At 44.1% G+C, this 12534-nt stretch overlaps 1 protein-coding gene across 2 annotated transcripts in view; it reads right to left on the minus strand.

Moving 5' to 3' along the window:
• BMPER (BMP binding endothelial regulator) overlaps positions 1–10192 on the minus strand; it is a 259931-nt gene extending 249739 nt beyond the window's left edge. Inside the window, exons 1-2 of one of the 2 annotated variants that reach the window (XM_060156029.1) lie at positions 10061–10192; positions 8782–8867 (exon numbers count right to left, since the gene is read on the minus strand). In XM_060156029.1, the coding sequence (XP_060012012.1) occupies positions 8782–8796 (15 nt within the window). In that variant the 5' untranslated portion in view covers positions 8797–8867; positions 10061–10192. Of the gene's footprint in view, positions 1–8781; positions 8868–9921 lie in introns of both variants that reach the window. The other variant, XM_060156031.1, reaches the window with a different exon arrangement.
• Positions 10193–12534: the final 2342 nt, after the last annotated feature.

Genomic DNA, 12534 nt, shown 5'->3' on the forward strand with positions numbered 1-12534 from the left:
AATCATTTCTTAGAAGTCTTGTAGTAGTCTATGTAATCACTTCTTAGAAGTATAGGATAGGCAGTAATTGCATAGCATTTAGGTAGTGGCAGTAGCTATCATTTCTGAAGTGCTTCCCGTCTACCAGACCCTGTTTTAAGAATTTTACATGTTTTGACCCACAGTTCTGACAAAAGCCCTATGATGAAAATATAGATGTCGAGATACAGAAATATCAGGCAACTCACCCAGAGCCATACAACTATGAAAGGAGGCATGGGAACCACTATACTATCATTCCTAAAAAATATACTCATTAAAGTATATGTTAAAAACTGGTTTATAGCATACACCTTACTTCCTTCCATTCCAGTTCTGGCCCTTAATAATAATAATTCCACTTACACTGTTTACAAAGGTCTTTCACAAACACCAGCACATTTAATCCATACACATCACCTCAGTTAATGGCTACAGCAAACAGATGGGTTCTGCATTATGATTCCTCTTTAGAAATGAAGCTGAAGGGCACACATACCATTGTGACTTGCCCAGTACCCACGACTAAGGCTCAGAGAGACCAAGGTGGCTGCTGAGTGATGCACAGCTACAAGGCGGCCCTGGGGAGACTTGAACCCATAATTTCAGACACCAAGGCCACCACTCCACAGCTGTACTTCAATGACAAAACAGACATCAAAAATTTAGTGAAAAAAGAAAATATTCTTCCTGAAGATCTAACTAAGGGATTAAATTATATCATAATATTTTTTAAAGCACCATTAACAGTTTCATAGAGCAAACCTGAAAGTTTACTATGGTAAGATTTTATATTAGTCCGATTCTTTGATAATGTTGTTCGGATTCATAATAAAAAGTGCCTCAATGTGGCCTTGTCCATTTTGCACTTAACTATAGAAACATTCCAAAGACACTTGCAAAAGCCTATTACTTTTATTCATGAAATTAGTTTTGTTTGGGGACCTTTGAAAATGTCATAAGACCTTTTTAAATCTCAGTTCGGAAAATTTGTGATTTTTGCACTAAATTTTTAAAATCCCTACAGCAATCTTAGTTTGGGATTTCTCTCAAACGAGTTTCCACTGAATTCTATCTATGATCAATTCTATTCCATGGGAAAATATGCAGCAGGTACTAGGGACCTGGGCACCATGGACTGTTATTGATTGTTTAAAATCGTTCGAGAAGATGATGACAAAGTTCCTTCTATGATGTTCTCCTAGAAGGTTCAATCTAACTCTGTAATATCTAATACCGCTGGTCTTTCTCCTCTTCAGGCATCTTCTGCCTTGGCCTACGCTTTGTTGGTTCTCCTTCTTCTGTAACCATTTCTCAATCTCTGTCTTTTGCTTCTCCCTTTCTAACCTTCTTTTAAATAACAGCCCTTCTTCTAGTTACTATTTCTTTTATGGGAGTTTGGGGCTGGTAGATGCAAGCTATTACATTTAAAATGGATAATCCTAATGTATAGCACAGGGAACTATATTCAATATCCTGTGATAAACCATAACGGAAAAGAATATAAAAAGAAGAATGTATATATGTGTATACCTGAGTCACTTCTAGTTACTATTATAGGCTCATTTCTTGAAATCTCAACATAGACCCCTTCCCAAGACAAATAATTTATTCCCAAAGTTCTGAAATTTATTTCAATGCAAACAGTTAACAAACTGCTGTCTTCTAGTCCTGATTTCTCTAGTGAGATCAAGATCTACATTTTGAAGAGCTACCGGGTTTTCCTACTTGGAAGGTCTATGAAGCCCAGTCATCAATTCTGAACTCATTATCCCCACCCACATCTGTGACCTCTTCTCTTCCTACATTGTCTATAACATTGGCTAGAACTTCCAAAATTCCCTTCAATCCACCCCACCTCTCACCTCTGCCATCCATTTTATTGCCAAGTGCTATTAACTTGGGCTCCAAAACTCCTATGCAAGTCTAGGGGTCCCAGCACATGGGTACACTTTTTTTAAGGTGGGTTGTCCAATTTCGATTGTTGTATAAATTGTGTGCTACCACTGAGAATACATACTACCATGGAGAATACTACCACTAAGAATACATCTACCAGACTGAATAATTTGCCGAAGGGGTCATGCAACAGTGGAGAGCAAGGTATCACTGTGAGTAGGAGGAGAGAGCTAGCACCCAAAATGGAATTTTGAGAGTGAGGCCTGGAAGTAAACAATTCTATTCAAGTAACAGCACCCAGAGCTGCTCCAGAGACACCAAGTAATTAGCAAAGTGACTGCTACAGAGACACACTACCACATCATCCTACTGCAGTGACTACTGCATTTTAATTACTGTGTTTTTCTGGGCATTGTTTGGAGTCTTTTAATCCAAATATTCTAGAACTAGAAGGCAGTGAAAGTAATTCAAAAGAATAAGCAATATTGGTTTATCCCAACACCTTCTTTCTCACTGTCCATCCCTGTTCTGGGACGCTTGCCCTCACCTGACCACAACATATCCCTAGTGCCTGTTGTCCAAACTCTGCCCCTCCACACTCTAAACAGCTCCCACAAAAGCTTCTAGAGGCATTTACATAAAACACATCTTATTGTGTCATGCAGCTGAGCCAAAATATTAAATGGCTCCCCCAATTCCACGAGTGGAACTGAGCTCCTTATTATTGCACTCAAAGTCCTCTATGCCTCCCACCAAGCCTTCTAACTCCAGCTTCCACCAGAGCTTTGGGTACACTGGGCATACTGGACTCCGCCACCTCCACAATTCCCAAGCACACACTCCTCTGTGCCTTTCCTCCAATCACGCCTTGCCAAGACTATCTTTGCTCCGCCCATCAAAGTCCCAGATGATCCAATCAGAATTCATCTACAGCTCCATTAGTGCTTGAGTTTGAGTCTAGCACAGTGTTTTTCTGGCACTCCTATGAAACTTATTTATGCATGTGTCTTTCTCCTCTTTTCCGCCGTGGGCAAGAATCTGTGTTACTGGTCTTTGCCTCCCCAAGGTGCCCAACCAGCAGAATGCTTCAAACACAGAAAAGGCAAAAAATGGAAGAGGAGAATGAAGTGTGAAGAGAAGGAAGAAAGAATAATATTATTGAATTTATAACCTGTTACTCCTAGTGCTTCGAGTGATGTTTTATAGAATTAGAACTGGGAATCAAGAGGTCTTAAAATATACACCCAGCGCATTTGCTGATCTTAACTAAGTTCAACAAGCACACTTGACCTCCTGGGGCCATGAAAGGTGATGTTATTAGTATTTTTTATAGCACAAAGAATTCAATAGACCATCAGTTGGACAGAAGTGCCACAGAAGAGGGTGTGAGAAACTGGTATCCTATGTTTATTCAACGAATTTGTATTAATTGCCTTTATTTTCCATCGTTTTGCCTTGCCTGGCTTTTCCTATTATGTCCCGTTCTCCTGCCCTCACTATATCTGAATCCCCATCTGCGGAAGGGCTCTCTTTCCTCGGCATGGTTTCCCACACTTAAAACACAGTTTTCAGCTGATGCGCACTATAAAGGCCGGTGCCTTGAAATGAAAAGAAAGCGTGTTTAAAATGGGACAGGGATGGGGAAGGGGAGCCCACAAGTAAGTAGGCAGCAAAAGCCCACTCAGGTCTGGAACGGGGTGAGAGACTTCCACAAGGTGGGCCAGGAAAATCCCCACGATGCCAGACCACTAGGCGGTTTTTCCAGAATTACAGCACTTCTGAGTCCCAACCCTACCCTTCTGCCAATAAAAGTACAAGTGAAGGTGACCCCACAGGCATAGAGACGTAAATACTCCGCAGAAAAACGAGGCCCCTCTTCCATGGAAAGTTTTTTTAGTGTTTAATGGAGAGCAAGGGGAAAACTTATACCAGGGCTCACAGACCACTGGACCAATAAGGAAACAACTCAGATCGACCCAGTCCAAGTCTAGAGGGACAGAAAACCCCATCAAATGTCACTGACTTAGCCCTGTTCATTCATAAATATGGGTGGGCTTGGCATCATTATCCCTATGTCTTTTCTCCATCAGCTTCCATTTTCTCCCTTTTCTGATGAACCTTTGCATCTAATTCCATGTGAGGAAATAAGAATTTAACATCATCATCAACATCATCAACAGCAATAATGCATCATTCTGACTATATGCCAAACTCTGGGCCAAGTCTTAAATGCTGTATCTCATTTGATTCTCACAGCAAGTCTATGAGCTCGGTAGTGATAGACGTCCCACTCTCCAGATGAGGAAACGGAGACTTAGAAAGGTGAAGTAACTTTCCCAAGTTCACCACCAGTAAGTGACAGAGCCAAGATCCGAACCCAGGCCTGTCTGATGCCAGGGCCAAGGCTCTTTGCCAAAATGATATGAAACCAGCCAATAGCTGCCTGAACTGTGTCTTCCTCTGAAAGAGCCATCCAAGTCCAGACCTGGTTCATGTTACAAGACCAAGATCACTCTAACTGCTCCCCAAAGTGAGCCTACGTCAGCTCTACAGAGGCTGAAATAACTCTCTGAGCCCTTGGAAGTATCTGTAGACGTTTGTAAGTAGTAAACGACCAGCGGAAGCAAGTTGATTTAGCATAGAAGACACTGTTTTCACATCCCAGATCTGTCTCTTAGTAACGATGTAACCTCAGGACATTTGCTCCACCTCTCTGAGCCTCAGGAAAGCATGGGTAATAATAATTGTCTGTGAGCTGGTACTGGTGAATTTGCCAGCACAATGCTGTAAATTAGTTACCTTTCCCCCCCAACTGTTCTATTGAGTACCTTATTCTATGGAAAGGCAATTGGTCGCAACACTGTCTAAACAGAGTATAAATAAATAATAGATAGATAAATAAATAAATAACTCCTGATCATTTCCTTAGTAAGCATCCAAAATCCAAAGTCTAAAAATGATATAAAACAATTTCCAAAAAATTGTGGCAACCTATGCATATGTGCATGTACTAAGTGTATCTCTCTGAACACATAAGGACTACTTTTTATCTCCTCTCCCTCTCTCTCTCCTTCACCCTCCTAGCTCTCCCTCTCTCCACCTCTTTCTCTCTCTCTCTCTCTCTCCCTCTCTCTCTCTCTCTCTCACACACACACACACACACACACACACACACACGAATTGAATCCTGATGCACCGCTATCTCCCTCATTCTCAAACACGTGCCTGACACTTGTTCAGATAATAGATAACTAGTCTCTAGCCAGTTAATTTGAACAATAAAAAACATGAGGCTCTTATAGAGATAAGGTACCCTAGAGAATCAAAGATGCTGGTACCTGCTTGTTTAGTGACGGAAGATTTTTGTGATTAAAAAGTGGAAGACAGCAGACAAAGCCCCCTCTGTTTGCACCACTTGGTTGGCTCCAAGCTAGGTGGAGCCCTGCTTCTTGTAACACGAAATTTCACATTGCTTTTTATGAGCAGAGGGTCCATTTCTAAATTGCACCCCTGGATTTAAAAGAGGAAATTTAAACCTCAGAATAATGTTTTTTGCTGAACAAAATGTATGCCAAACTAAGCCCTGACTGACTGACTCCTGGTTTTCTGAGTCCCAGCCTCCAAAGTTTTCTCAGGTTTCCAGTACTGGGCCGAACTCACTGGCTTGTGCCATTTCCTTCTATGCTACGGTTAGGTGGAAAAGGGGTGAGAAGCAGGGGTACCACTTCCCCAGGTTCACTGGATGTATATGGGAATGCCCGAAAGATCCAGAGGACCACTGTAGATTCATTAGCCGAGAGAGGCTGGCTCCTATCAGCTGTACTTCATGGAAGGCACCAACGTGTTGTCCTAGGCATTACGGGAAAAATAATTCTAGCAAGAAGGGGGAAATCGTCATACAAAACAGCAATAAGTCTGGGCCTTCCTAACTCAGCCCCACAAAAGACCATTTTGTAAGATGGGGAAAAGCTGTGCTTTGCTTTCTAACTGAACAATGAAACACTTGCATCTTTAATCCAAACTGTCTACCCACTTCCCTAGATTTCAGGACAATGGCCTAACTTCTCACCTTCCCTCTTGAATAGTTGAACCCACACACTTTAGAATGATACCCATCAGCAGCTAACAAACAGGTTATTCTTGGACCATGACTGATGCTGGCAAAATGCTCGGGTCCAGGCAGACAAGGATAAGTGAGAATAAAATTATTCAGTTCTGCTTGCCGTGGCCACTGCATCCGCAGTCATCCTCAAAATTCCCACAGAAATAAGCTCATTCCACCTTTGAAACATTTCGGAGCTTAAAAGTTTAAATCAGGCCAAGTTGATTTTGTGGGGTTTTTCAAGCTTTTACACTGTAATTATATGCAGGACTTTGTGCCACCTATTTCCTCCCAACTGTAACATTTTATGTCTTTTTTAAGCATACGTTGAGGTTAGCTTTTTTTTTTTTTTTCAGTACATGTTATGAAACAAGATATGAGCTTATACTCAACTTTAGGTAACTTTCTGCCAAAAGGCTGGACCAACACAAACTAAATATGACTATTTTCTTTATCCAAAGTACAGTTTTGACTATTACATACCCTCTTAATGTACATACATAAAACTAGCTCACAACTAAAGCTCCCTGCAGGTCAGCTGAAATCATAATGAGATTTTCCTTTCATATAATGTGATTAACAAATGTTAGCTAACCAAACTCCTAAAAGACTCAAAAGAAAAAAGCAAAATAACTCAAGCAATGCCAAAGAGTCAAATAACTCAACAAACTTTCTATTTTTTTCTTTGCTTTTTCACTTCTTTAACTTAGAAAACAGCCTGTTTCACTTGATTATATGCACGTGCTCTAGAGGCAGGTGAGAGTGAGTTCCAGCTCCACGATTTACAAAAATGTGACCTTCACAAGCTACTAAACTCCTCTAGCCTCAGTTTCCTCATCTGTAAAACAGGCGGGTAAAAATCCTCAAAGGATTTTTGTGAAGATTAAATGAAATAATGCAGGCTTCAATAAGTGTGGGCAAATAGTGTTTCATAAATGTTAGTTGCTATTGCTGACATTATCTATCTGCTAAATAAGTCTACCTTCCAACCTAAAAAAAAAAAATGTCAAATGTCTCATGGCAGCCTAGGTGCTTTGAAATTCATATACTGCAATGGGTCCCTCAGAAACTTACAAGAGCAGACACAAATAAAGAAGCGGCCGTCCATCTATTCTTACTCAACTTTATCAAGTATTACAAATGTTTGGGAAGTAGTAATAACTATGACAGCTTGGGCCCCATAATCCTAAACCCCTGCAAAGGTCACGGCAACATATCACTGAGGCTTTCAGCTAGTGAGAGCTCTGAGGCATCCTCTGCATAGCAAGTGAGTTGGAGTGCCAGAGTCAGACTTTATATGTTTAGAAAGGATTTCTGACAGCTCTTACGAAGGCAGATACCTCCAAATGTTACTCGAAGATATAAATGAACCTACCACCCGTCTGAACTTAATCAACGCATTTCTGGAATAAATATCACTCCAGAACTCCAACTGACGCATCTTTTCAGATTCACTCTTTACCTTCAAAACAGCAAGATTCTAATATCTGTTTTATTAGCAGTGAGGCTGTACTTTCGGGGAAAGGCACTACTTCCCCCAGGGCAGGAGTATGGAAAAGGAGAAATGCTGTATGGAGAATTTTTATATTATTTGGGAACAGTCTGCAAAACCCAAACTGTATATTTAAACTTTACAAATGTAACAATATTGTAACGCTTATCTCTGCAAACGGAATGCATTTTTACCTCTATTTCTGTTGATTTCCTTAGTCTTCAGAACCCGATAATCATTTGATACAGACATTCACCTTCACCCATTTATCATTTCACAACATTGACCTCATCTCTTATCATGAAAAAGTTTGGGTAGTTTAAACCCAGATGGCTTGGCTTTCACCTAAACAGAGAAGAATCCCTTCTCTGGTTCCATACAGCATGTTGATCTGATAACCAGCAGTCATCTATCACTTGGGGGCTTTGCATTTGACTGCCTTAATGTATTTCCAACAGGGTTTTGTGATGTGTAGTTTTTAATCAAGGTTTGCCAAAACTGATTGGCATGTAAAACACTTTTAAGCAAAAATGTTGTTCTTTGTAAGTCTCTATTTCAGCTCAGAAATTCTTATTCGTATAACTTAATCTCCCCCGTGTGGTTACTTATTAGACCTTATCATTAACTATTAAGTTAAAATAAATTGAAACAAAATTTTTTTTTAATCTACTAGCCACTGCCAGTGTTAACTAAGCAGCTGAAAGCCAAGTGTCATCCTCTAAGGATAGAGTCCTTTCTGACTCATGCTTCCAAATCAGAACTACAAAGACTGTTTTTGAGACTTAGTGTATAAGAGGCAAAGAAATCCAAGATTACATCTTGTCCTCATGTTTGTGCTTTGTGACTCTCATCTCTTTTTCCCCTTGTCATATACCTTATCCCAGACCTTTATACCTAAATGTTACCATTTTCACACTGAGCTCAGACAACAGAATCAAGGCAGAAAGTTTGGTGGCACCTATGATTTGGTGGCAATAGCCATTCCTGGGAACAGAAGGGCAAATGGTAATTATCACTGAGACGATGCCATACCAAGTCCACCTTAAGTTTACTTCTGTAAACTGATGTCAAAGATAAGAATTCCCAGACTGAAGAAATGGAAACTGCAAAAGTCCATAATACTCAGAAATTCAATTGAATTCAATTCACCAGCTATCTGAAGTTTTGTAACGACCAAAATCAGTTTTTAAGATTTGGTCATATTACATATAATGGATTCAGCTTCTCAGAGGGAGCAATTGACTTCACATTACCTGATCTCCATACTCACCATGCAGACACACATTATACAAGGGTTGTCCGTGATAAATGGAATCTGGAGAACTTCACCTTCATTTTCACATTTTGCAACAGAACCTGAAGGAGAAAATAAGTTATTTAAATTTAGCTTAGTGCCATTGTTACAAAAATAGAATTTTTACATTAATGCTTTTTGAAACAACTATACCCAAATTTCAGAAATTCCTAATGAGTTTTAAATTCTCAAACTCATCCAAAAGAAGTCCCCTCGAAGAAAATCTATTTTAAATAGTTTTATTGGAACAGGTTTGTTTTGTTTTTTTAAAGGCCGTGCTATATAGATAGATTTTCTGCTTTCGATGGTTTAAGCACAATTCCAAGTATTTCACTGGATCCTTAATAATACCCCTCCTTCATGAAGGCATTTCAAGTAAACACACACTCCCACATGCAAAAAAAATTCAAATTGGCCATTAAGGCAGATTTTAAATTTGAACAGAATTCAGGACAGTGTCAATGAACAGGGCTTTATATGAATCCGCCTCATATTGTCTTGAGCTGAAATCACTTTTTGAAACACAGTCTTCTTTCCTCTTTTAGAAATTGCCTCAATATTTTCTTTTCTGCCCCAGGTGTCACTAAAGTATGTCCTTCAGAATAGCAGCTGAGGTCTTCACCTGCCTGAAAGCATATAATTATTATATCCTGCTATTAGTACCCTTTTAAAATATGATCGTTTCTTTAAATTCAAGGTGCTTTAAAAAGCACTCCCTGTACAGAAGCTATATTGGAACGCTATAGAGTGAGAAAGGCCGATGGGTGGAAAACGGTTAAATTTTTTTTTCTTTAATTGTATACGGGAGAAAAGATCAAAATAAAGATTGAAGAAAACTAAAAATAAATAAAGAAACTTCTCAAATTCAAATAGAAGAATTTCCGTTATCACTATACTATTGATGTCAACAGCCTCCTTGCCCTCCACCCCTTAACCTACTCAACTGCCTTCCCACCCCTTAACCCTGCGGGCTTCGCTTCTTGCCCACCGCCAGCGAGGGTCAGGCTCCTAGGTGCTCGCTCCCCGCCCTCCTGTCCCCGAGGCCAGCCAGCGCTTCCTCTCCCAGGTACCAAGCCAGCGTCCGGGAGGGTCGGTCCCTCCCGCCCCCTCCCCTACCTGTCAAGAAGGAGGAAGCCAGAGACATGGGGACCCCCGAGCAATTGAGCAGCAGCAAGACGCAGCAGGTAATCCCGGGCGAGCGCCGGCAGGGACGCTCAGCCAGAGCCCTGACGCCGGAGAACCAGAGCATCGTCACCTGGAGGGAATCCCGGGCGACTGCAGGTCCCGCGCCGCCGCCTATGCTCCACTACCGCCGCTCGCAGTCAAAAAGGGCTCTCAGCCGGCGAGTCGGGAGACAGTCCGTTAAGGAGGGAGGCGGGCGCCCGGGAGCCTGGGGCGGGGGGGGGGGGCTGAAGGGGGAGGCGGGAGAGAGAGGCGAGGGGTGAGGGGCGCCCAGGGAGGAGGGGTCCTGCGGCCAGGCTCCTCTAATGCGGCTTTTTTTTTTTTTTAAGGAGTTGCTCGCAGCGGTTTAGTCGTCGGCTCCTCCATACTAGAGAGGGGGCCGGGAGGAGGGGGTATCGGAGCAGACGGAGATAGGCAGAGAGGAGTGGCTGCGCTTCCCGCTGCGCACCGCTGCACAGCCGCCGCCGCCGCCCGGGCTGCAGCGACTGCCCGGGGGCGCGCCGCTGCCGCGGCGTCCTCCACTCCTGCCCTCCCACCTCCTGACGGCCCCTCAGGCTCTCAGCCCGGCCCGCGCGCACGCTCGCTCCGGCGCCGGAGACCCGGGCGCCCCGGGCGCCTCTGGGAACCCGCTGGGGGCGCCCGGGCGCAGGGGGGATTGCAGAAGCCCCGCGCCGGGCGTTTGTCTTCACCGGGCGTCCAGCCTGCTCCCCAGCCCCTCGAGGGAGGCCACTTGTCCCGGGGCACGGATCGGAGCGGGGCAGGCGTGTCTCCACCGCCTGGAGCGCGCAGCGCCTCCTCCCTTTCCCGGGGGAACCCTCCCCTAGCCGGGAATGCCGCGCCACCCCCACTCACACCCGGGCGCTCCAGCCCTGGGAGGGAGCAGAATATGGGACGCAGGGCGCCTCACCACCCCTGCTTGTTCCCAGATGCCCCAGCTTTGGGATGGAGCTACACGGGGCGCCGGGCTGGGGGCGGGGGGCCGCGCGACTTTTCACTCCCTGCTTTGCTTCGGTCTGCTGGGGGCGAGACAGCGGACTCCCGCGCTGAGCGGACAGAGGGGCGAGGGGCCTTCCAGAAGAGTGTTCTGTGCTTCTGTGCCTGCCAGTCGTGACACTAGGGAAGACAGAAGCTGAAACTACACGCAAGGTCGATTAATAAACGCACAGAGGCGAACGCTTTTCGCCCTTAAAAAAAGATGAACAGTCGCTCCATGATTCCTCCCATCCAACCTCGGGCGGACTGGGGCGGGGAGGTGTTTGACTAATCATTCACTGACCCGAGAAAGGGGGAGGGACCCGCGCGGCGGCTAATCTCTAGCAGGAATAGCCACCCCGCGGCCTCGGCAGCCGCAGCCCTGGGTGTCCAGGAGTCCGACCCTACGTACGGCCCGCGGATCCCCCCGGCCGGATCGCGGCCTCCTGCTCAGGCCGTGGCACCCTTTGCTCAAAGTGGGGGATGCAGTGGAGGAGGGAAGACTTTTTGTAACCAAATGGGAATTAGGGGACGCTTGTCAAGTGTTGGGACCTGATGATCAGCTGTCCTCGGAGATCGCCTTGAGTCGCCGGCTTCCTCTTACCAAGAATGAAAACGGGGCCCCCTCACGCCCATCCTCCTGGCGGGTCGGCCTGGGTGGATCTAAACGGCAGTCGCGGACTAGCCAAGCACGTTTCTCAGCGGGACGCACCTAACAATTTCCCGACACAAAGTGGGTTGTCGGTAGTCGCAGAAACTATACCTTTGCAAATATATTAGTCAGTTTGCGGACACATTTAGTACAGTTTCCTCTTAAGCCCTCCGCTCTTTGGGGGGGGGCGGGGGCTGTTTATTTGTTTTTATTTTCTCGAGTAGTTGGAGCCTTCACTTAAAGCTGCAATGCCCACATTCCGGCACGCCAAGGAGCCAACAGGAGCGCATTGCTCTGACAAGGAAAAAGTAAGAGAGGGGAAAGCTGTCATTAGCTTAGCACGCTCCATTTCCCTCTCAAAACAGATTTTTAGCGTAAAACTTAAATTAAAAGAGAAGAAAGATGATGTGTGGTTGCCTTCCCCCCCCCCACAAATAACGACCACAGCCAGGCAGCTCCTTGAAAATCAGAGTGTTTAATGTATTTACTAACGATAAAGAACATGCAAAAAAAGAAATCTCTAAACCTAGCCTTACCTCCCAATCCATTTTTTATCAAAACAATAAAATAAAGACGTTTATGACTACAGAGAAGTACAGTCAGTTGAAACCACTACCTAAAAAAGATTCTCTCTGCATGGGGCTTTTAGATAAAGATGATAATCGTGACTTAATTAAGGAAAACGGAATAATGGGTAGGCTGGGAGACCTTTCATTGCCCTAGACTTCAGCAGTAGACCTGGATAAACTCACATTAGAGAAGCAGGATATTTGAAGAGTACACATTAGTTACTCAGATGTGCCTTCCCTGACATCAGCCATACGTCCTCAAGGGTTTGCATGACAAAAGTCTTTATGATGGAATCTGTGTGTGTGTGTGGCATTTCTCAAACCAGGGACCTGGTGCTTTGGGATGCACTGGAA

Source organism: Lagenorhynchus albirostris, chromosome 8 (assembly GCF_949774975.1).
Source record: "Lagenorhynchus albirostris chromosome 8, mLagAlb1.1, whole genome shotgun sequence".
In the NCBI taxonomy this organism is placed as follows: Eukaryota; Metazoa; Chordata; class Mammalia; order Artiodactyla; family Delphinidae; genus Lagenorhynchus; species Lagenorhynchus albirostris.